Genomic DNA, 25775 nt, shown 5'->3' on the forward strand with positions numbered 1-25775 from the left:
AAAGACATCGTCACCGTCTCAAATTACCTGTAAAGGGTTGCTTTATCTGTGACTAAAGCTCATCTGGAATTTGAGACTTGACCGTTGGGACTACAACTTTTGTATAAAACAGCTAATTATATTTTTAATATTAATTTCCAAACAATATTATTTAAATAAAATTAACATTTATAATTGTTTATTAATATACGTAAATATTTTGACGGCATTATTTTTAGTAAGCTTTCATAAAGGCAAATGATTGTACCATAGGAAATATAGTTTATACAGCCAGTAAATTTCCCACTGCTGGCCTTAGGCTTCCTCCCTTTGGGAAGGTTAGGAGCATATTCCACCACGCTGCTCCAACGCGGTTTGATGGATTCACATGTGTCAGAATTTCGTTGAAATTAGACAGATGCAGGTTTGCTCAAGATGTTTTTCTTCACCGCCGCGCTCGATATGAATGATAAACACAATAAGTGCATGAAAATTCGGTGGTGCCTGGGTTTGAACCCGCAATCATCGGTTAAGATGTACTCGCTCTAACCACTGGGCCGCAAAAACTTAATGTATCTTACAGATGTAGCAGTTAGACTAATTTCCTGAAGTTACCATGGTATATATAGCAATTTCTAAATGCGTATATACTTTTCCAAGAACACTGATTATTATTTAAGCGAAGACATGACTGTATAGACTAAAGTAGTTAGTGGTCCATTTAATGTAATTCTAATAAATGTTTGCTTAGCGTTTGTGTTCCTTCAATGATGACCTGGGCGGTGGTATTTTTAATTCGATGACGTATTTATAAATGTGTATTTGTTGAAACTTTCCATAGGGATTATAATGCTATCACTTTATATTGATGATATGATGATGAATTTATTAGTAATTAAATTTTGTGAAAAATAAGTTTCACATTAAATTAAAAATTTTGAATATCATTACAAATTACGTATATAATTATTTTTAATAGATTTGTATTTTTTAAGAACAGAATATTTATGATTATTATTGTAATCCAATTTTTTTGAATTCAAATAAAAACGTCCGTATATTTGCACATATTATTTTCACTTACTGGCAGATCACTTCCTTTACCATTCACTTTTTTTTTAAATAAAAAACTTAAAAAACATTAACGACTCCAGTTGCATACACGAGGCGCACGAAATTATACAAAATATTCTAAGTGACAGATTTCCAAACGAAGTACAACAATAGTATTCCTTCGAGGATTTCGTGTTTATCTTTTCAGGTTTTATAGTTAGTATAGTATTATCTTATTATATTGCAGAAACGCTTTGTGTTGCTTTTGTCGGAAGAAAAAGAAAAGAACTGAAGATGACCGATAACGGTGATAAAACCTTACTACCCGTAAATATCTCCTGCAAGATATAAGAAATGAACTTTATTATTAATTGATATCAGTAACTATGTTATTACGAATCGAAAATATAAGAAAATACAGGGTTACATTTGTACCCGGTCTTACTTATATATGTGTGTACATATTAAAACGTAATTAATTCGTGTGTCGTCGTCTATAAGTATATATCTTATGAGTCATACATTTATATTCTACTTATGTAGACAACCAATTTCGACTTCAATATATTGATCAAACAAATTGAACATTAGGTTAGTATGCACTTTTATATACATTTTGCAATGCTATACTTAAGCATTAAAATGCGTCCTAAGCAAAACGACATTCTGTGAAACTACCATTTTTATAAGTTCATTCAACTTAATTCTTATGTTTGCTAATAAAATACTCTTCTGTTTTATGACTTATTCAAAACATTTCCTAATTTTAACGGCCAGACTGTCACAGCTTTATTCTCGATACGAAAATTCAATTGAAATAAATATAATGCCGTTTAATAAAATACGTCGTATTTTTATAGCTTTTATAATTTTGATGGTAACGTTAAAACAACATTCGTTAAATGTTCGCCATCACGGAGTCATATTTCTGAAACACAACACGAGGTTTTTTCAACGCAATGTGATATTCGTTTTATATAATAAAAGAACATTTATAACTTATGTTTATTTTATATGTGATTTATTGACAATAACTGAAATCGAATATAATGTAGCATGCAAATAAAATACAGTTTTCTGGTGACTTGAAACAAATAACAATTTATATATGGATTTTGATTTTATTATTATAAATGTTGATTTGATTTAGGTGCTGGCGCTTCTAATAACAATCGTCAATGGAACTGGTATTAGCTTGAATGAACTTTAAAATAAGGACTTGAAAGTATTATATAGGAATTATATTTTCCTTGCGATTTAAGATTTTTTCGGCTGTTTCAAACAGCATATTTATATTTTAAATATATACATAATGTTAACTACTATATTGGTCTTATGGCTAGCTTGTAAACCCGAAAATTCCATAGATGTAATTGGTAGAACCTCTTGTTCGGACCAATAAAAAGTTATTGGAGTTATCTTTCGAAAAATGCTCAATAGTAGCCCGTAGTCTGAATGTTAGAGGTGTGAAACCCAGTGGATCGGAAAGCACGTGAAGCTGTTGGTTGTGAATGTGAATAATTTTTGGCCGTGTCGACAAGACTTCAAGACATTACCGGGTGTACTCTCTACTCGACAGGAGCAAAATTGTTGCCGCACACATTTGTCCACAATAATCCTTCGCGGTAATTAGGCAATCTCTCTTCAGATGGCGCGCCGTGACCGATTTTTTTTATGGTATAAGTAGATGACAAATGCTCCAGCAGGCTCACTTGTTTGAAGAATGTACCGAGTATCAATGTTAAATAATTATTTTAATAATATGTAATCATTTAACAAACACACATAAGGCCATACCCGTACTAGTGCGCAGCAGAGGTGGATAGCCAGTCGGTCATAACATAAATCAAAATGTGTTTAGTGAGAATAAAATATAAGTACTTATAATATTCTATGATTAAATTATGTAATGCGTCAATAACAAAAGAAAAATCGATACAGGCAATATAATTAGAAGAAATAACATCGCTACAAGATGCTACATACAATATTACTTAATGTATAAAATAACTGTAAATAATCCTTGAACTAACGTTTTGAAATCTAAACTAACACTAGATTTATCTAGCTCATCCCTAATGAATATTACAGTAATTATGAACCTTAAAGCCTTATACATACGTCACATATTCATTGGAACTACTGGACATAAGACACTCGATACGTACACGCACGCCTCCTATGCCTGCGAGGTGGTGTTTATTCACCCCCTAGACATAGAGTATAAAACAATTAGATATGACAAATAACATATTTTAATACTTGAATTGAAATGTCATTCTTATTAAACTTTTCCACAGGAAAGATGATTATTAAAATTACTCGATTAAGAAAAGCGAATAATTTTCGTGATGCTTACTAAATTTGCAGAAGTTTTTCATTTCTTTTTTATCAGAAAAAACAAATGGTAAAATACAACATACACATAATAAAAACATAAAACACCGTTTTCACCCTGATATAACACATCGATTTACCAATCATAATAAAATGAAAAGACACTATTTTTTTTTATTAAACTAGCTGTGCGGTACGCGTGCGCTGTGTGAAAAAGGTATTATTTTAGATAACCGACCGTTCCAATCAGACAGACAAATCAGGCAGACAAACAACAATTAAAAAATATGTTATTTTGGTGTTACTATGTGTACATATGTATACATTTAATAAACGCGATTATTTTAATATCGCAAACACACACTCCAATTTTATTACATTACATTTATAAATAAGTATAATGATAGACAGCACTCTTTTTAAATCAGACAATAAATTGCATTGCGTAATTTTATAATGAATGTACTTTTAAATTTTAATATTAAAAGTCAGGTCTACTGTTACACAGTGCTCTATTCTTTGCCGCAATGATGTACAATGCAGAGGCTCGCATGGCTGGTGTCAGTTTCAGCTATCACATGACACTCCCATCACAGGCGCTAACTTATCATGTTTGTTCGTTTTATCTAATCATTTTTAATTAACTCATTGCTTATGCGAAATACCATAATTATATTACCCAATGTATAGGAAACGAAAGGTGTGGGATAACCGGTTGATACGGTAAGTTTATTACGCAGGATATTATGTATTAAATGACAGACATAATTAAAAATAATAACAATTTGAAAATGATTAAATACGGATTCGTATTGAAATTGAAATGAATATGTATTTAATACACACAAACATACACAATATAGCAAGAGTGCCACGTCCGATTTGACTCTTTATCCAAAATCCCTTCTGACGACAAATTCGACAAGTCTTTTACCGTTTTTAATTATACATTATAATCATACTTTGAAATATTTTAAATGTAGAACGTCACATTTTTTTCTTTTTAATATCTATAATAAAGCAGGTTTCATATTTAATTTTAAAACTTATTATGCAGTGGATTCTATACAATCTTATTTTCAGCTTTTTTTATTTTTTGTGTGTATCTGTATCACATGTTATGTTAATAAATTCCAGCTACCTACTAGGGCTTCTGGCACAGATCTATTGTAAGAGATTTTTTACACTTTTATTTCTAATTATTTATACATATTTTTATGTATATAATTGAAACGGAAATTTCAGGCATTTTTATAGTTTTTATTATATATAGACGCACTTGAGCTGTTTCAACTATCCCTTAAAGCTTATAAAATAAAAACACTTTTTTCTTCATACTTAAAAAAATAGTTGCAAATATTTTTATTATTTATATTCGTAAATAATAATTAGTATATTTCAGCTTAGACATATATATGTAGTATTGAAATTTTACATTGTTTGCCGTAACTGTATGTAGAATATTTACTTCTACTAATTATTATACTTACTAAAAATATAGCTCCGCTTTTTATTTCACCCCTATTATCCATACAAGATATTTAAAAATAGTAAATTTCGATCCTTAAATGATATTTATGGTAAGTTTAAAATAATATTTCCTGGTTTTTCTTTTATAATTTTTAATACAATTAAGTACTATTTAATGATGAAAGAAGAAACACTGTCACTGTTCTGCGGGCGACCGGCGGACGACCTTGGCCCAATATTGCGCGGGCGCATCCGATGCAATGTCGCTGACGTTGATTCGGACATGCGGAAAATATTCTATTTAGATCCAATGTTACAAAACTAATCTTATAATTTAATCCGCTTATTAACTAACATTACGTTTATTACTCGCATGTCCTTTGCGAGATGACAGCGAGCCCATTATATTAAATAGTCCGTATATTACCGACGTTTCCTTACTACATCTGTAATAAATTTGCACACTTTGTTGTTTATCGTTCCGGTTTTATAATATTAAACAATTTATATTATTAATGTAGATATTTTGTTCCAAAATTAAATTCCCTTTGTAATAAAGTAATCGAGTGAATGAATATATGTAATTTGTTACATTTTTATTGGTTGATGATAAAAAAAAATTAAATAAACACACGTTTAAAAATAGAACAACTTAAATCGTTAATCAAAATCGTATGAACATATTAATATATATTAACAAAGAACACGATTTTTAAATAAAGTATTTTTTTTTTTACTTCACTTGGATTCTTGAAATTTTCCCGTGAATGTATCAGAAGCGGAGTGGCTTCCATATTGTTTGCATGTTTTCAACGAAATTTCCTATAATACGACGCCAATTTACAACCTGATATGTTAAGCAGTAGCAGTCGCATGCATACCTTTACGAGAATCGTGAAAAGGATCGATGCATCGCCATAAATTACCATATAGATTGAAAACAAGTTATTCTAGTATGAATTTGAAAGGTTTACGAATGTTTCTTCGATCAAAATCGTGTGACACATCGTTTTGTGACACCGTTGACAAGTTATTTATGTGCATTATGAATATTACAATATAAAATATTGGGTTTTGTAACGGCAATATGCTTTGTTAAGTTTACTATCAAAGCGCATATTGCTTTTCAACAAACTGCTATACTGCATTATACTTACTCCAATTCCAGATATCGTTCGCGTGAATATATATTGCAAAGGTTATATTAAATTATAAATTGCGTATTTTCGATTTAAGTCAAATAAAAAAATAAAAAAAAAATAACAATAAAGTACATTTCGCATTACGAAAAAAAATTAACGATATTATTATAGCATATTTAAAATTCAAAACTTCTTTACCACGGCAGACAAAGATGTGCCGAAAACTCATTTTATTAAAAAAAAAAAATACATAGACATCACATTCATAAGATACTTTTAGTATGCATTAAATCAATCCATTTGATAAGACACGCGTGTATAAGAAACGGGTCGTATATAATTGACCTCTATATCTAATAATGTATTTACAAATAATATTTTTAAAGTCATACCTATACTATAATATTATGTACGTACGATTTAGCTTATAGCGCATTAGTCTTGCGTTTTGCGAACCGGGTTCTAAAATTAAAAATATGAACCTCGTTGAGGTGCCTGCAACAATAGCTATCTGTACAAACTGATTATCTATATGTATGTATATATTTATATATATAAAACAAAATGTGTAATAATATATTAATGAATGAAGAAAGTAATAAACATTTCTTGCTATTATATTACGGATTGTAGTTCCCAAAATACTTATTACGAAAAACGTTTGACGTAGTAAAAAAAATAATGGAAATAATTATAGAATTGGATATATTGTTGAGTTCTCTTTAAATATTATATTCCCATAGAGAAATAAGCGAATAGGACTCAACAATTACGATCAACATAGAATTACTTTGTTTCGTAGTTAAAAAAGAAATGCCTTATATTCAATGATATTCTAATAAGAGTCGTTTTCTCTTCTGACAATATATTTTTTAAAGATGAAACGCTTTTTTTGTTACATATATGAATGAATTGATGTCACCAGTAATATTATAGTCACTACCGGCGGAGATCCAAGCAGCTCAAGTCACTAAAATAAAATCCCATTAGATTCTCAATAATTTGGGGCGCTAGACGCGTAAAAACATAAATTAAATTGACCTCACTTTCTTACACAAATTACCCAGTCCCGTGACGTCATCTTCGCGTGGACACTGCAAATGGGGTTATTGACATGTCAAACTATTTCCGTGGTGCCAAAATAAAAGCGCGAATCAGCGGGGGCGGCCGAGTATTTATTATGTACACTACAATTCGCAGCTGTATTACGCGATATTACCATAGGCCAGAATGCGATAATCAGATGAAAACAATAAATTGTAGCGTCGGCTTGTGGCCTGGGACGGTCTCGTGTTACGTTTTGAGCAAAGGAACGTCTAAAATTACCCCGCACGCAGACATGTATCGTACCACCAATCCGTACACACTCACACAGCTCCGCTGCCTATATCTATTATCAAAACATCCAACGACTCTGGTTACAGCGATCCGAGCGCGCTTCGGATATCGCGTTACACACTTTAATGGCTGGAAAAGGCCTCGAAAACGTGATATTACACGCATTTTATTGTGTATCGCAAAATGTAATTAATATTGTAATCGTATACTGAATAATTTATTCGGCGTGGCTCCACGAGTTGAGCCTTTGCAGGGACCCTCGCGGATCGGCGGTAAACGGATCAAATTTATAAATACGACACGGCGTCTCCTGTTTCGAGACGAGATGAAACAGGCCGCTTGCCAACGAAACGACGCTGAAACACGACGATGCTCATACGGAAATTAGCGTCAATGTCATGTACGATATTTAACCAACTATTACTTCTATCCTTACCTTAATTTCCTCTTCATTCTCCTTCTTCACTTTAGTCTTCGATGGAGACGGTGGATTCGTTGTGTTTTTGTCCATATTTTCTTATATAAAGTTCACTATTTACACTGTATATATTGCATAGAATTTATTTTTACAATAAAAAAAGTTTTTTTTATATTTTCGCGTAACTTTCACGTTCGCGTAAACATTGAATTGCAAAGACGCGAAGGCAAACACAATGAGCCCAACACGCGTGCACCTCGCGCGGCGTTCCTAGCGCGACTAAACGTAATACGTAACCGTAAGTTCACAACTTCGTAGTTCGTAAGCGCTGAAAGCTGTCGGCCGCCAGACAAAAGCTCTTTCCCGCGTTCGCGTGTCGAAACGAATGGGCGGAGCTTGAGCATGGGCTTTGGGCGGCAGCTGCTTTTAATTTAAAAACATATATGCATTTAATAAGCATTTTATTTTCTTCTAAATTTATACATGCTTTAAATTAAACAAACACTTACTCATGCTTTATTGCGACAAATTTAATTTACGATATGAATTAAGTTATTAAAATATTATGCCATTAAATTGATTATTGAAATCATAGGTATTTAAGTTTGCTTATGACATTTTGTTAAATCATAAAGATATTTTATTTAATATTTAGGTTTGTATATAATATATTATTCATTGTTATTTACCTATCTTTTCTCTCTGATGTTAAGGTCACTGTCTCTACTATAGACATTGGCGCTTTCCTATGCTTCACCAACCCTGGGAGCTAAGATATTATATCCCTTGTGCCTGTAGTTACACTGGATCAGTCACCTTTAAAAGCGGAGCAGAACAGTACTGTTGCTGTTTAGCTACATAATACTTGATGTATGGTTAGTACCTATCAAAACAGTAGAAAAGCCCGGCAGGACTTGCTGAAAGCCTGATTATGTCAAGTGCCCAAGTGCGCACCACTCTTTCTACGAATATGGTCAGTTCAGCTCAGTTGGTCGCAAAGCATTAGATTTTTCCAATTAACTGTCTTCTTGTAGTCCCATGCCTAGCATATATATTATCTTTGTCTCTATCACACAAATTCATCACAAGGGATGGTAAATTTATAATTAGTAATAACTCTGACGAAAATATTTTTAAATTAATTAAATTTTTTTTCTTCATTGTTATCCACGTGTCCAACGAGTTAACAAATTTAATGTAAAATATGTTTAGATATCTAGTTTATAGTGTTACATTATAATAATATTATAAATAACTGTTATAAATAAATACAAAGAGTAAGCATATTGTTGACTTATGTACCTGGCCGACCGAAACGAAAATTTTTAAATGAATTTGTAAAATTAAAAATTCATTTTTATTCTAAATTTTATTTTATTTCTTATTCATATATATATCTATATTTGCAATGTATTTTATAGACTTTTGTTTTGTTTTTTTTTTAAATGAAACAACAACAAACAAGAAGAACATACAGTATATTTTAATTGAAAAAAAAATGTTTATAATTTAGAAATAAATAAAGTAATAAAAACCGTCATATTACATGACATTAATATATGTATGTCCTAAGTATTAAAATAGAATTACTGTAATGATCAGTGGACGTAATGATGTGTTAATTTTTCAATTAAAGGTTCAAAGTTTTTAAACACATAGACCAAAGTGAATATAAATAATATTATTTATTATTATTATCGATTAAAAATAAAAATATAAAACCTGTGAAGAAATACTATTAAAATATGTTTACATTTGTATTAATTAACGTTATTAAATAAATATCCTTTAAAATATTCAAACTTTTTACACTAAGGATTAAAAAGAAAAAGTAGATAAAAAAATTTTAGGCCTTTTGAGATTCTTTTAAACAAATGGAGATATATGTAACGAAAAACAGATGGTGTGTTGACTAGAGAGGCCAGTTGTTGTCGAGGAGAGGCGAGGACGGGAGGTGCGTTGTGGAGAGGAGAGGAGAGTTGTATAAAATAGGCGGCAGTGTGTGATTCGGGCTACTTTTGTTACATAAATTATTGTATTAAGTTGTGAAAGAGTGATTAAATAAGTTTAATATCAAAGGCAGTGTTTATTTTTTTATCTACCGGCGTTATATATATTAAAGATGGACACCATTCGGAGCTGAAGTTGTCTCTTAATTTGAAGGCGGAGTCCGGCGCTTTCCTTCCCCACGATCCTCTTCAAAGGCCAATATGACCAATATGCTATATTTTCAATATAATTATGAGCAATATCTACAGCAAAAAAAAAAGCTCTAAACGACTCAAATCCATGTTGATTCTGTAAACTGCTATAAAAAAATACTAAATTCCAATTTCCAACAGGTACCTACAACTTAATGGCATTTATATATTGGAGTTGTAGAGTAAATGACCATGATACTTACCTTTAAATAAATTAGGATTTGATTATTATGTTAGGTTATATTCATATTATTTTATAAAAATAATATTTAAATTATTTCCTTAAAATAAATACTTCTCAACGGCGCATAACGTGTTATTTTATGTTCACAAGTGTACATTTGAAACCACGATATTTATTCCATCACTATCTGATGCGTGGTAGCGAATCCGAATTAACGGTCTTTTTATTCGTTTTCGTAAATTTTCTTACACTTAACTTTGTCTCTCAACAATCCTTTCTGGAAGCGCTAAAGGCGCTTATAGGCGCGACTTTTTCCATACACGTAAACGCGGATTCAAATTAATAACAAACCGACTAATAAAACATAGGAAAATCTAATCATGATCTATATAATAATATTATTCGCAACGATATGATGAAAATTCAATTAATAATAATATAAAATTGGTATTGGTAGGACGTGTCGACTACCAATGTATATTATAAACCAAGTTAAGGGCGTCTCTCACTTTTTATTTGAATATCAATGAATAGAATCATAATGCTTTTAGCATCCCAAAATCAAGTGTTACGTTGTCTAGTGTTTGTAATCAGGACATTACAGTGAAACAGCACAATAACTCTCTTTCACACACGCGTTTATTTTTGTTATGTAACTACCAATAGTTACTGAAATAATTAAAATGATCCGCAAAATTTAAACAAAGCAAATAAAAAGTTAAGACTGATATATCATCAATCCTAGCATATGTTAATATGTTTCAGGTCAAAAAAGTACTTTAGATAAATCGTTAAAAGAAGTTCCATAGTTTATTTTTTTTTATCTTTTATTTGTAACTATTTCCAGTTTTCAGTAGGATAAAGAAATAGCCAAGAAGCAGTTCTTTTATTCCCAAGGTGAATCACCCCTCATGGATTACTAATTGTATAATGTACTATAGTGTTGCGATCTCGGTATAAAACCGTGATGTACCTCATTAACATTGTAAAGCAAGAAGTTATAAAAGAAATTCATCAGAGTTATTATGGATGTTATTATTTGTATACAGATGGTTCTAAAGATAAAAAAGACGTTGGCTGTTCTTGGTACGACCCTAAGTCTAATACTGGTAAAATGTTCAAAATTACTGTATATATATGTCGGAGACGGTCATGAATTCCTTAGCGTAACGAAGCGCGGCACGAATCCCGCGAGGCGGCAGCACTATCGTTACGTCACGACGCGACTAACTTCGTGCTACGACGGAGCCTACCCGGTGGAGGCGCTCAGATACGACTCACTTACGATTCCGCTCTCGTGAAGATCAGTACCTCCATCCTAGGAACTGTCATTCGCTTCGTTGCCAAGTGTGATACAGTGTTTTACTGAATAAGTGTCTTAAGTACTTTAAACGTAGAATAAACGTGTTCCTGTATTCGCGGTTTCCTCTTTGCTCGATCACCCTAGTTATACGCCCCTATGATGTCTGACGATCGTACTGATGTCGCTGTCGATCTGACATATATATATGACTGTGACTATGACTGCAGAACTTGTAGCTATTTACAAGGCACTATGTTATAGTAAAAATCTTAATAGTGAAATTATTGTTATTTGTTCAGACAGCAAAAGTGCCATACTGCACCTCATATGCTATGTCAGGGGTTAAAAGGGAGTGACTAACGACAAGTCCCGCAACCCGTGAATATCGCAAGCGACGTCGGACTGTGTGTCGCGGGACACGTACATTTCGTGTCGGGCAACACGCGAGACAAAGTCCCCTAGTGAAAATGTGGCTTCAGTAGGTTACAAAATTTTAAAAGAATTCCTTAATTTACAATCAAGCGACAAGTCTCTGAAACAACAATGGATTCTTTCACCCATTGGGCTAACGGGAAACGAGAAGGCTGATACTTTAGCAAAACAAACATTACTTGTTGGGACACCTAAAAATATAAGACCAAATAATTCGGATAATTGAATGAAATACAAAAGGAAATGTGAAAGAGTTCTTCGACGAAAGATCGAAAAGTAAGGGAATATGGTACAAGACCGTACAGAGTGAGACTCTTCGTATCCCGTAGTTCAACCGCTTAGGCTCTTAGGCTGCGTTCTGGACATGTTTCACTCAATAAATTTCGATTTCTAATGAAACTTCTTAAATTCTCCAAAATGTGATTTATGTGGGACGTACATCATTTCCTAGTGGAATGTGCCCGAAATGCTGCCACGAAACAGGAGTAGACGCGACGTTTCGATTTAAATTTAAAGGATGTCGGAGTTTTTCAAAGCGCACAGTCTATACCCGACTCAGATATTGCAAAAATGATTTACCAGTTTAAGTTCAAATAAGTTGTGATTATCAGGTTATTATTATTGTTGGTGGAGGTGGAATGTTATTGAGGGAACGATGGGACTGACAGAGATCTGCGTCGCTAGAGTCCCAAAAAAACAGAATAAAAAAAGAACGTCTGTTCACATGTTTTACATTTTTTTACACGTTCTTAGCACTCCTCTCTAGCCAGCCAGTATTTTTTTGTTATCTAAAAATATTTTAATGTTAAAATTAAAGTTAAATCGTAACAATGAAGTAAATTGCAATCTAGAATCCTCTTTAAGTTTCAACACATCTAAGGGTGGAACTCTTCAAAGGCAACTATCATCGCAATATACATATTGTTAAAAATTATATACAATATTCTTACAAATAAATATGTATTACAATACATATTTATTTTTAAGTATTATGTGAAATGTCTTATTAAGTACACGGATAGAGATCTATTAAAAAAATATATTTGTCTCTCTATTCCACTGCCAAATCTTTACATTAATTTCTAAAAAAATATATTTAATATTATTAAAAAAATAGTTTATTTTATTTTTTTTATTTTTTTTTTTTATTTTTATGGTATAGGTTGGCGGACGAGCATATGGGCCACCTGATGGTAAGTGGTCACCATCGCCCATAGACATTAACGCTGTAAGAATTATTAACTATTCCTTACATCGTCAATGTGCCACCAACCTTGGGAACTAAGATGTTATGTCCCTTGTGCCTGTAGTTACACTGGCTCACTCACCCTTCAGACCGGAACACAACAATACCGAGTACTGTTGTTTGGCGGTAGAATAACTGATGAGTGGGTGGTACCTACCCAGACGGGCTTGCACAAAGCCCTACCACCAAATAGTTTAAAATTAAAGCGCATTTATCTTGTCTTTTCATACATATTTTAATGTAGATTGTAAATTGAAAGTCTTAAACCTTGGATCTTATCCAAGCTATGCCAAAAACAGTAAAAGTAAAGTAATAGATAAAGCAAGGCCTGAATTAGACATTATTATAGGCGTACGGGAAGAAATATAGGGGTACTCATAAACGCTAGAATATTAATTACCGTACTCAAAACGTTATGAAAATTTTGAAATAGGAAAATAAGGTATTTAGATAAAAGATAATTTATAAAGTAATCTAAGTTTCAGTGACGATATTATACTCTTTCGTCCTCCCAGAAAACGCATCAATCGTCAAAGAAGTATGTGCGAAAATTGTCTTGAAACTGAACTCAAAAAAAAAAACAATGACAAGTTATAAAAAGCCCCATAAGCGTGAAAACTTTCCTCTGAAATAAGTTGAAGAGTGCATTTATAGAGGCAGGCAAATATCTTTATTTATCAAACAAAAAATTTAACTACTTAGAATGGAAAGACAATTTAAAAAAGACAATAAAAAAGTGTAATTTATACCTAATTAGATTTTTCTAGAATTTGGATATTTTCGTTATTTTCAAAGCCTCTGACGATTGACATTAAGATTTTTTAAAATGATTATGTTGTATTAACACACCAATCACCATTATAGTAACCAAACCATGTTTAATGAACATATAATCAAATTTCAACAATATCTAAACTATGATAAATTGAATGAACTATTATAAACTGACATTTTGAGAGTAAAGCGTGTGCTTTATTCTAAAATATACCTAAGTATTTTTTAACTGCACAGTGATTATGCAACGGCAGCACTGAGTATTAAACAGCTGATAATTTGACATACGAGTTATGACTTTGAAGGTTGAACGTCAAAACAAATTATTATGAGAAATGACATTATAGAGCAATACGCCTGAGGCCAAAATATTTTTAAAATAAATTTTAGCGAAACCTAATGACAATGCTCTAATATATCTTTATTTTACTAAGAAAACATATTTATAATAAATTATGCCAATTCAATTTTGATAACGTCTGATTACAAATAATCTGCAAAAGAAATGGCGTCGAAGTTGCCAAAAGCCACACTAAATTTAAAGCAGGTAGGTATGATACGTTTAATGTAAAGCTCCTTTCTACACCATAAACGTTATTAATCACGATTTTCATTCCGTAGTTTCTACTAAGTGTATAACTAAGTTATACCTTTCAAGAATACATCATTCAATATTATCATTTATTTACAGTTTCTGTTGCGACAAGAAGTATTGAAGTTATATCGAGACATATTCAGAACAATAAGGAAAGTCGCAGATGAAAATACTCGTTTGGAATTAAAGGAATGGGCGAGATCAGACTTTAAGAATAACAAACACCACAGTGATGAAACGACTATAAAATCTATGCTATACTATGGAAGGAAATCTTTAAAAGATTTACAGAAATCATTAGCACTCAGTGACAGCTAACAGTTATTTTATTCAATGTGGAATGTGATAATTATAAAAAAAATTAACTTTCGTTTTTAGTTTTATAGTTAAATAAAAAAAATATTAAATGTTTTTTAATTTTTATTTTGAAGTACTTAATTATAGTATAAAATTATTCTTCAACTTAAAACTACCCAAGTATCATTTATTTACAAGTTTATTATATTCATAAGTACTACAACAAATAGTTACTATCCATTATAACAGAAATTGCGTTCACACAATTTCTGTTAACATCTTATTGTTACACTTCTATATTTCAAATAAATATTTAAGTTTAACCAAATATATTACCATTTTTATTTGTGCAAGTAAAACATAAAACAATATAAATAAATATTTTGCATGCATTTCATACATATTTTATGAATAAAGGCTAGGACACCTAGTTGTTAGCATCAAATATTGATTTGATTCCAGATGCTTCTGTATATTTGAACTTGTAGTTAGCTATTGAAATAATTTAAGAATAAAATGGTCAATAATCATCAACAAATATTGCTTTATAAAATAAAAATATTAATATAGGCACAGTTATGCCCGTACCTACAAATATAGTAAATACAGTAAAGAATGTTATAAAATCACCATTTTTATTAAAATATTTAGCTAACCATTGAATGATACTTCTTGCAATGTGATGTCCATCTGTTCCATAACAGGGCAAAACATTCAAAAATCCAATACCCATAGAAAATATAAAGATATATCGCAAAAGCTTTTCAAACTGAGATGGTGAGAAAAATGAAATGATGGCACACCTTGGAAAATATTGATCAACAAATACTGTTTTGTGTATATCATATGGCAAACCTAAATAAAGAACAGCATTATCATCTTGTCTTTCTATGATTATGAGGTATGTTTGATTATGTAGTGATGGTTTTAAACAGTGCATATTTCTCGGACAGGAATAACCATTGTTTTCTGTACATTTGATTAATTTATTCTTAACCATATCTCTGGGCTTTAAACAAGAATACTGCCCTGGTAATACTGAGTCAACAACTGCTTTGGGCTCCATATATTCGAAGCAAAAACTATACAAATCATTTTTACGACAGCATTCAACAACATCATTTTCTTTGATAGTTTCCATCATTATTTCATCATTCTGTGCTATATACTCAGCACTAGTGCAAATACCAAAACGATCATGAGCTACATGTAAGCAATATGACCAATCTCTTGAATTCTTAACATGACAATCATTAATGGATGTGATCACATCTCCTACTTGAAGTCCTCTGGCATCTCTTAATGGAGAATCATCTGTGAGATCTATAACTCTTACACCAATGTCAGTTTGGTATGCAATACTAAATAGAATTGGTGCTGAGAAAAACAGCAACAGTGCAAAAAATGCAAGTGTTACATTGTGCCAGACTCCAGCACAGTATATTTTCAGCCTTTTCGTTATACCAAGGCTATTAAGATGTTCAGTATTCAATTGCACAAAGGCAAGAGGTATTATTGCAAAAACATACACCCCAACTGAAACAAGTTGTACATCTTCCTGTGAAGCAGCTGCTGCGTGACCAAGCTCATGAAATATAGAGCTGCATGCAATTGCCAAAAAGTAAACCCAAAAGTCTGAAGTATGTATGTTCACACCAGGTAACATAGCCTTCACTTCGAGAACATTGTCTATTTGTATTGTGTCATTAAAATGCTCAAAAATAATTGATAGAAGGGTCCATAGGGAGAATGGTAAAAATAAGCCGATTGTAAAGATGTAGCCACAGTTAAACCATTTCCGTAAAATTCGAGAAAGATTTTTACTCCATCTGTAGATAAATCTGTTGCATGCAGTGGTTGTCCATGAAAAATTTAATATTCCAATTTTTAGCCCCGTTCCATCCAAAAAGGCGTAGTAAGGATAGTGCATACAACTCTGTAGAAAAAAAAATTAAAAGATAATATATTTGGATAATTAAAATGTAAACATTATCAAATATCTTATCCAAAACACCTTACCTTGAAAAAAGAGTCGAAAAACCATATAACCACATAAAACGTTAACACAAATGAGCAAAGAATAGTAAATGACATTTTGTTTAATATTTAACTACCATTTTATGATAATAATTATTACATTTCAAATGTTTTAATAGTCAAATATATTTTTCTCATAAGTTGAACCGGCCGGCCCAGAAATAATAAAATCGATTTATTACAACGAAGAGTGAGAAACACTGATACATTTGGATACATTGAAAGAAGAGTGAAGTGACTAAAACATTATTATCAATGTATTTGTTGTTGAGTTCCCTGTTCCACAATTATGGATTTTATGCACTTTGGAATAAGACCCACGTAGCTTTTGACATTTACGTATATTTTATAGTCAGTTTTATTGTTTCTTTTTCCACAGAGGATAATAATAATAATATTACATTCTTTACACAAAGCTATCATTGTTTTTGTATAAATAACAGTGTAATAATTATATTTTTTAGTTATAATAATCCTCAATTTTTGGCATGGTATTATGTCTGTTACCCAAATTAGCATAGAATATTCAAATTAAGTAGAAAACATTTCATTATTTGTGCAAAAACGTATGAAAATATAAGTTAATATTATTAACTATGGGCAAGGATGACAGGTAATAATAAGTTCTTTTTCATTCATTAAGAATTCTAAATGTAGTGGTCGCAGTTCTATAAATGAGTTTTTTAAATTGTATAATAATTTTCAATAATATAATAGTAGTTGCTTTAATATGTACTTTGAAGTTAATTAAAGTTCTTTACTTTATTTTTTATTTAATTTAGATTTAAAATATACGGTTTAGAGTCTAATACTAATTATATTCTATTTTTAATTATATTTCTAATAATAAATGAAATTAAATTAGTCAAAATAAAAAAACCATGGTTTCGACTGTCAATTCCACGTTTCATCTGACAAACTGATAAGCAATAAGCATCTTACTTGACAAATGACAATTGACATTTGACATTGATTCCCAATTCCGTGAATTCAGATATTATGATATACTTTGTTTAGTTACTTCATTTAGTTGTCAATTTGTCAAATTCACGTTCTGACGGACGCGTAACCGCGAGTGTGTTAATTCGAAATATTTATATTGGGACATTTTATCATGTAAGTGATGAGTTGTACCGAAAATGAAAGTGGACCTTTTGTCGTATTCTTCCTACCAGCGGCTCTTGGGTGCTTGACCATACTTTTGGCCCGGCGGTGGGCTTACTCTCAGGTTAGCACTACTTCGTCTACTGCCGTCTCAAGACGGCGAAAAATTATTAAAGACCCGCTTGCAAAACGAACCTTACCCCCGATCGCCTGTAAAATGGTAGCTCCTGGTTCAAAGAAAGTTTCCGGTGGGACTAAAAAGGTAAGAATTTTTATTTAAAAGAACAACTAATTTTGCCTACATTTTCTTAGAAAAATGTAATAATTATCTAGTCATCAGTGTTAAATGTTAGGTCTTAATTGTAGGGAGCTGCAACACCTCTCATAGAAGATGATTCAACCAATGGAAAACGGGCTAGATCAAGACTGTCACCAGCAAAAACTTCCCCTGCAACAGATGTTAAGTTTACAGAGAGTCCTCTGCCACCCAAACACATACCATTTCCATACATACCACAAGATGGAGAGCTACTCTTTGAAATTATGAATTTTGTGTTTACACTTGTGGCTATGTGTTTACAATTCTTAAACCTGTATAGGACAATGTGGTGGTTACCACATTCATACACCACGCAAGCTATGGTAAAATTTCAATTTTTTTCTTATTGATTTTTTGTCTTTATATTTAATACCTTTACGTCACATTATCACTTATCACTTGTCACGTTATTATCTATATTAAAAGAACATATAACAAAAAAAAAATTAATTATCCAGTGAATTCATAGAAATACAGTTGCTATAATTATTTATCAATAATATTATTGTTCTGGTAGATAGGAAACAACAATTGTTTTGTTTTTTTACTGAGAAGTAAAAAAATAATTCATGGTCATTGTTAATATAAGGTAAAATAAACACAAAGCTATTCCTTTAAGCCCTTAGACAAACTTTGTAATATTATTTTGTTTGTTTATATTTTATATTATGAAGAGCTAAGTTATACTGAACATTAAAAGTATATTTCAGAATTTCTATCTTATTGACCCGCATCTGGTTGCATTTATAGTGACAATTATATGTAGAAGACTACTATTAAGTATAAGCCTGGCACTACTTAAATGCATATTAGCGCCTAAGATGTTGCCACATGCTACTATTGCAGCTAGGTAAGTTATAGATATTTTTAACAAATTATATATTATTAAAATATTTATAATGATGTAAAATATTTTTAAAATCAGAGCAATTTATTTTCAATAGTGTGTTTCAATTCAATTAAATTCTTAATTTAATGGCTTTCAGTTATGTTGACAGGGCACTAAGTAGTTTCTATTAATGCATGTGAATATAAATTAAAACATTTGACAGATATTGTGCCAAAGATGGTATATCTTTGGCACAATATCTGAGTCACTTTCTTTTTTTTTAATACCATGTAAAAATTTAAACCACATTTTATTATCTCTTTAGACCGGAGGCGTTAGAGGCTTTAGATGCCAAGGTCCATTTTTATTTAAAAAACTTAATATGAAAATTTGTGTAAACATCTTTAATACTTATTTCAGGATGTTTATCCTGGGTGTGGTTTTGGGTGCACTGTCATGGTGTACCTATTTCATAATGCTCAAATATCCACTTGTCAAGATTTTTTATCTTTGTTATCCGTAAGTATTAAAAATTTCGTATTTTTGTTAATAACTTATAATGACAATTTGTAACATAAAATTACAACTTTTCAGGGCAGTGATATACTTTATATGCTTCGGAATAAATTCGACTCCATTCCTAGAGCTGCACAACACGGAGACTCCTCTTATGCACAGTTGTTCCCATGATCCAGAACAAATCCGGTCCGAAGTGGAAGTTCTGAGACAAGACTTTAATATGAGGGTCAAGAAGATTCTTTTCAATTCAATACTTGGGGCATATTATACCAGTTTTGTTCCATGTTGTTTTGCTCAGGTAATTAACCATTACATCTATGATACAGTTAAAACTCATCATACTTATAAATAATAAAGGTTTAAATGATTAATATATTTTTAAATAGAACATTTAATATACAAACAATAGGCTGAAATATACATATTTGATACTGCACCAAAAATATTTGCTAATATTGTAAATGTGATATTAACTTTGTCTGTCTATCTGTCAAACTTTTTTGTTCTCTTTAATTACCAAACCACTGCACCGAATTTGATCAAATTTGAAATGAAAAAAAATTGAACTCCTATTTCTTGCGCGAAACGCGAGCGAAACCACGTGCGACAATTAGTAACTAATATTTATGACAAGTCAATCATTTTTAAATTAAACTTTCTGTAAAAGTATTTATTTTTTTATTTGACTTCTCTTTTTAGAAAATATGAAATGAAGTCGATTTATGTAATACATATAGTAAAGTTGTAAGTAGTAATGTTGAACATGTAGACGACAATATACTTGTATCTGTTTAATTTGTATTTATTGTTAATATATAGGATATATATATGCATGTATGTATGTATGTATGTATATGTGTGTATTTATAGATTATGTATATTAGGTATACATACATTATTGTATATTATATTTATATAGATGTATGCGTTTGTGTATATTGGATGTATGTATTTATTATTGTAGTCGACATTTACTTATTATTATTTTGACATAAACTTTCTATGCACTTGACGTATTACTAATATAATAGCTTTTCCTGAGGTTGTCTGTAAGAGATCACTAATAGTGATAAGACCGACTTTGCATACTAATGTTTTCTCTTGTAAATTTCTTTTACTTATTGTCAACTTTACGTGTGTGCAATAAAGAAGTTTATCTATCTATCTATCTATCTATCTAATGTTGTCGATATCGGCAGTCGTACTTGCAGTACGACAGCGCGGGCGCGGCGCAACAGGTGGGTCTGGTGTGGGGCGCGCTGTGCGGGCGCTACGCGGCGCAGCTGCTCCCCGCCGCGCTCACGGACGCGCCGCACCGCGCCGCGCGCCATCTTGGCCGCTGGCAGCCTCTCGCCGGTGAGACTATTATTACTAGTCTAGGGTTGCTGAGGATTCCCACCCCACCCGGTGACGCTGGCCAATAGGGCCAACAGCAATACACATTTCGAAAAAAAAAAAAAAAATGAGGATTCCTCTTCCTCTTCCTCATAATGCAAAAGTTCCGCAATATTTTGAGTTCCTCAACCGATACCGCATCGTCATAAATAAAAATTTAAAAATCCTCTTCCGCTATCGCTTCCTCCAAATTTAACAGCAATTTATGAGGAATCTGGAGCTGTAATAGACACACCTTTTTTTGTATGTTTCTGTTGTGTATTTTTGTTTTAAACTCCTTCATAACTGCTGGACTGATTTTGATGATACTTGGTCTTGGGTGGTTAAAGAATAGTTTAATTATTTTTAGTGTATGTATGTTATGTACAGAGAGGACAACAGCTTTTCGATTGGTTCCGCTAGTATTTATAATTTCCTATCTTCCTAATCCGCTTTCTCTACCGCTTCCTCATCCGCATCCTCTTTCTGGAAAAATATCCTCATCCTCATCCGCATCCTCTAAATTTGTTCGTGACAATTCCTCTTCCTCCTCCTCTTCCTCATAATTACTTACTCAACAACCCTAATTACTACCTAATAATATAATGTGATACATCCTGTTCCACACTACTCTTAATAGGCTATTTGACAATGCGAAAAATAAATTGTGAATTATTGTAATCAGTGTATATTATGGGCTTAAAAATGGTTATTTACTAACGATAGTTGAAAATAATACTTAATTTATTAAAAAATCCATAAATAAAAATGCATTTTTTCTAACGTTTAACACAAAACGCTCCATATTGGCCGGGCTTATGATGAAGTCACTTTCTTGTCAACCTTGCTTTTCTACTATATGTACCACAGATTAAACTACAAGAAAGTGACGTCACCGACCCCATTACAACGCCATATTGTCTAAATAGCGTTTTCGCGCGCTATTTAAATATGGAATTTTTAATATGATATTTTGCGTCAAATATGTACTAGAAATAAAAAAAATAACTTTTATTGGGTTCATTAACTTATACTAAATAATATAAAATGGATTTTAAAAACTAGTCAAATAGCCTATTGGTGATAGGAATTGTGCATGTATTTCTTTAAGTACCACTGTTCCATCGTAAATTGTACTGTTAAATAAGCTATACTAATAAAATACCAGTAACCTTAAGCCTAACATAACGTTGATATTTCTTACCGTGCTATTGTCTATGGGTTTTTGTAAATACTTCCTATAAGGTATCCAATTTGCCAGTCTGCATACCTATATATAACAAAAATAAATATAAATAATAAATATGAGACAACATCACATACATTACTCTGGTCCCAATGTAAGTAGCTGAAGCATTTGTGTTATGGAAATCAGAAGTAACGAAGGTACCACAAACAACCAGACCCAAGACAACATAGAAAACTAATGGTAATCTACATCGACTCGGCCGGGAATCGAACTCGGGACCTCAGAATAGCGTACCCATGAAAACCGGTGTACACACCACTCGACCATGGAGGTCGTCAATTAATTAGGATATGTATAAATAAGGACACGCCCTTTGCCTGTGGCTTTTGAAATTTATAAATTCGCTAATTATATTATCCTCTTGTTTGTTGAAACACCGGCTCCCGGTATAAACACATTTTGGCCGCAACTGTTGACATACCGGGAGCCGGTATGGCTAAGTGTGTTCTGTTATTCGCTCTGAAGTACCCTTTGTTGAAAGTTTATATATTAGCTATGATTGAGTATTTATATAGAAATGGTTGAAAGTGAATAAAGATTATTCAATTTACAATAAGATTCATAACTTGAATTGACTTGATTTGTACTAAATACGGAGAAAATCTAGTTACAATAAAAGTCTGTCTCAAAATTGGGCTGTCTGTTGACCATACCGGCTCCCGGTATAACAGGTAACACAAGGTGGGCTAATGTCATTTAACATACGAAAGGTTATATCATTTTTGTTACTAAAGTTTGTCTTTGGCGGGTAGTATATCTTGTATTTGTCATATGTCAGTGTCGGGCGACGTTAGCGACGTCCCGGCGTGGTCGGGGGCGCGCGTGTGGGGTCGCGGCGCGCGCGTGCGCGTGTCGCAGGCGGTGTACTGCGCCGCCGCGCCCGCAGTGGCCGCCAACCCAACGGACGTGCACCACATCCGTTTCTATGTGAGTCAAATCATGTCAATATTCATTTTATTTAATACTAAAATATATAGATAACTTCACTTGTTTTTTTGATTTTTTATTTAGTAGAAAATGATATAATGTTGATATTTTTTACTTTGAAACAATTATTTACATTTTGTAACAAAATAATAATATTTTTATTACTCTTGAATCCAATGATATTCTAATAAACAGATATGTTAATATACTAAACAACAGAACAAAGTATGCCGCGCCGGGAACCGTTTATTTTACATTTCGTTACAAGTAAAAAGGATAGCTTGATAAAAACAATAAGTAAAAGGGATAACTAGATGTTTTAATTACGCAAAACGTATAACAACATAACTATGTTGTATATTAATGGCATAATTATGATGAAAACGACTAAAGGCAAACGTTCCAATTAGAACGTTTTCTAGCCTTCACTTTTTGCGCGTTAATGACAGATCTTTTTACTAAAACATCATTGCTTGAATCCTTCATATCATTTATTATAGCTTTTTATCAACTCTTCTTTATTATAAAAAAAAATCTTTTGAGGTAGGTTTTTTTCAAGTTTATTTCATTGTTTTCGGTATAATTAATCTTAATAAAATGTCATAAAACAAGAAATTAGGCATAGCTTATAAACATCAAAAGGATAAAAAATAGAGTTTTTAAATTTGTGTGATGTCCATACATCCTGTCCATTCACGTAGGTTCAAGTACTTCCAGTTATTTATTTCTTCAGTTTCTCCTTACAGTATTAAGGCCCTAAGGGTAATTAATTCTATTTTTTCTTCTTTTACAGTCTGTGTTCAGCAACCCATCGAAGCTGCTATGTTTGCTACTGTGCCTGCAGCTGTCATTAGTTGCCATGCAACTATGTCTCTTATTTAGTTCATTCGCATGGCATAATTTTATAGCCATTGTTATATTACTATTTATAAATTATTATACACTATTCAAAATGGTTCGAGACTATCTCGTCGCGTGGAAAGTGTATAAGGCAGAAAACATGATACAGGACAAGAATGCAACGCTACAAGTTAATTAGTGAGGAAATAAATACTTAGTATCTCTGCACACATTTATAATCGGTTTGTTCAGTATAAAAATAACAATAAAATATTATGTATATTGTACAGATAACAAATGAATTCATATGACATATACTTACAGTATATACATCTAATGTTTTTTTTTGTGAACTTTAATATGTTTTTCATCTTAAAAAGAAGTAATAATATCTCTTCAAATATTTTAGTCTAGTCAAATATTAGTCTTTGGTTTAAAAAAAGGATATTTAATATTCAATGTGCATATAACCCATTGAAGTAATGTCGAGAGGAAAAGTACAGTTCACGTAATGCAACTGCCGCTCTGAAGTTAGTAACAAATATGCAAAGAATTAAGTCGCCGTAACAAGTACCTACTAATTATGTCGCCTTGTGCGTAGAATCTCATCGCTTGTTAACGTTCAACGTTTGTTTGTCTATTGCTCAACACGTTACAATATTTTAACATTACGCGTTAATGAGGGACATTTTAGAAACTACACAAGAAACCGAACTATGATGATGAACGATGGCTAAGATCGAACCTGAGGAGCATTAAGTTAAACAAATTTGACAAGTGACTTAGCACAAGCACATATAAGATAGACAGATAAGGTTTGTAAATGGAGTCTTAACAGTATCCAGTGTCTAATTATTAAAACATACTTATTTATGTTACGACCGTTTAATTTAACTTTGGAAAGTTTACTGCATATATTTCAAATCAATGCAGAAGTATATTTATTAAAATTATTCATATTTATTTACGACATCATTAGATTGATAAAGCGTCCGAACTATTAGTTCGATTCGGTACTTAAAAGTTAAAAACTTAAACTTGGTAAGATTAGGTCAAATGTAGCAATAAATTATATTTATTTAACTCTGGCGCTATGATAAAATTAAATAAAGATACTCCTTGTACTGAACTGAAATTACGTAAGTGTTTTGTAGGCGGCATTCTCATCCATGCCGGGTTCATATTACAAATCGTTATTTTACAATAATCGATTCAGAGCTACAAATTCCGTTACAATCCTATAGATATTCAAGGGACTCTTTTGAATAATTATTCGACGTCAGTAACATACCCGGAAATTGGGCATTGATTAATGACATTTCTTTTTTAAATAATATATGCACTTGACATTTCTTGGGGTTATATGATCTCATTAATGTAATTGAAAAACTATAAAATAAGTCGTCTAATTATAATCTTTGAATTGTGTAAACATTAAGGTATTTGTGCAAAAAAACTTGTTTTAATTTAAGCATTTGTCATGAAATGTAATATAAAAATATAGGTTAGGCTGTCTTAATAATATACCTACCGATATATTTTTGTAAAAAACTCAGTCATACATATACCTAATTATTGCAAAATGTGTGTTGGAGATATAATATATTCCTTTGTATTATAAAAATAAAAAAATATAATTAAACCTAACGAAACAGAACAAAATATATAACTTACTTGCAAAATTAGAAGTTTTATTTTCTTATGCTCAAATATGTTGTTACTGAACCTATAAACATTCCTTAGTCAGCATGACACAGGTTGGATAAATTAAAACATTATCAGTTTATAAATCTTAAATTTTTTATTTA

The 25775-nt window shown here is 31.6% G+C and overlaps 4 protein-coding genes across 4 annotated transcripts in view; 2 read left to right on the forward strand and 2 right to left on the reverse strand.

The window, feature by feature from the left end:
* Positions 1-8004, reverse strand: part of LOC124543939 (sine oculis-binding protein homolog) — a 33216-nt gene extending 25212 nt beyond the window's left edge. The window contains exon 1 of the mRNA XM_047122269.1: positions 7756-8004. Within this exon, the coding sequence (XP_046978225.1) occupies positions 7756-7830 (75 nt within the window). The 5' untranslated portion in view covers positions 7831-8004. The remainder of the gene's footprint in view (positions 1-7755) is intronic.
* Positions 8005-14160: 6156 nt separating this feature from the next.
* On the forward strand, positions 14161-14902 carry LOC124543647 (LYR motif-containing protein 2). Its single transcript, XM_047121906.1, has 2 exons — positions 14161-14424; positions 14569-14902. The coding sequence occupies exons 1-2, from the start codon at positions 14383-14385 to the stop codon at positions 14788-14790; spliced, it is 264 nt and encodes an 87-aa protein (XP_046977862.1). The 5' UTR covers positions 14161-14382; the 3' UTR covers positions 14791-14902.
* Positions 14875-17112, reverse strand: LOC124543646 (membrane-bound transcription factor site-2 protease). The gene is made up of 2 exons (XM_047121905.1): positions 16789-17112; positions 14875-16705 (listed from the first exon to the last, which is right to left on the reverse strand). The coding sequence occupies exons 1-2, from the start codon at positions 16861-16863 to the stop codon at positions 15290-15292; spliced, it is 1491 nt and encodes a 496-aa protein (XP_046977861.1). The 5' UTR covers positions 16864-17112; the 3' UTR covers positions 14875-15289.
* A 650-nt stretch (positions 17113-17762) lies between these two features.
* LOC124543490 (transmembrane protein 39A) lies at positions 17763-25648 on the forward strand. The gene is made up of 8 exons (XM_047121703.1): positions 17763-18172; positions 18277-18552; positions 18940-19079; positions 19479-19577; positions 19653-19875; positions 20777-20933; positions 22979-23127; positions 23921-25648. The coding sequence occupies exons 1-8, from the start codon at positions 17930-17932 to the stop codon at positions 24164-24166; spliced, it is 1533 nt and encodes a 510-aa protein (XP_046977659.1). The 5' UTR covers positions 17763-17929; the 3' UTR covers positions 24167-25648.
* Positions 25649-25775: the final 127 nt, after the last annotated feature.

The sequence above is a fragment of the Vanessa cardui genome, chromosome 3 (assembly GCF_905220365.1).
Source record: "Vanessa cardui chromosome 3, ilVanCard2.1, whole genome shotgun sequence".
NCBI lineage: Eukaryota > Metazoa > Arthropoda > Insecta > Lepidoptera > Nymphalidae > Vanessa > Vanessa cardui.

Coding starts and splice junctions, on each gene's coding strand:
- LOC124543490 (XM_047121703.1), top strand. CDS start 17,930: ATGAGTTGTACCGAAAATGAAAGTGGACCTTTTGTCGTATTCTTCCTA. Junction 19,876..20,776: donor TTCCATGTTGTTTTGCTCAG/GTAATTAACCAT, acceptor CGATATCGGCAG/TCGTACTTGCAGTACGACAG. Junction 20,934..22,978: donor CCGCTGGCAGCCTCTCGCCG/GTGAGACTATTA, acceptor GTCATATGTCAG/TGTCGGGCGACGTTAGCGAC.
- LOC124543646 (XM_047121905.1), bottom strand. CDS start 16,863: ATGTCATTTACTATTCTTTGCTCATTTGTGTTAACGTTTTATGTGGTT. Junction 16,706..16,788: donor TTTTCGACTCTTTTTTCAAG/GTAAGGTGTTTT, acceptor TTTTTTCTACAG/AGTTGTATGCACTATCCTTA.
- LOC124543647 (XM_047121906.1), top strand. CDS start 14,383: ATGGCGTCGAAGTTGCCAAAAGCCACACTAAATTTAAAGCAG. Junction 14,425..14,568: donor CCACACTAAATTTAAAGCAG/GTAGGTATGATA, acceptor ATTTATTTACAG/TTTCTGTTGCGACAAGAAGT.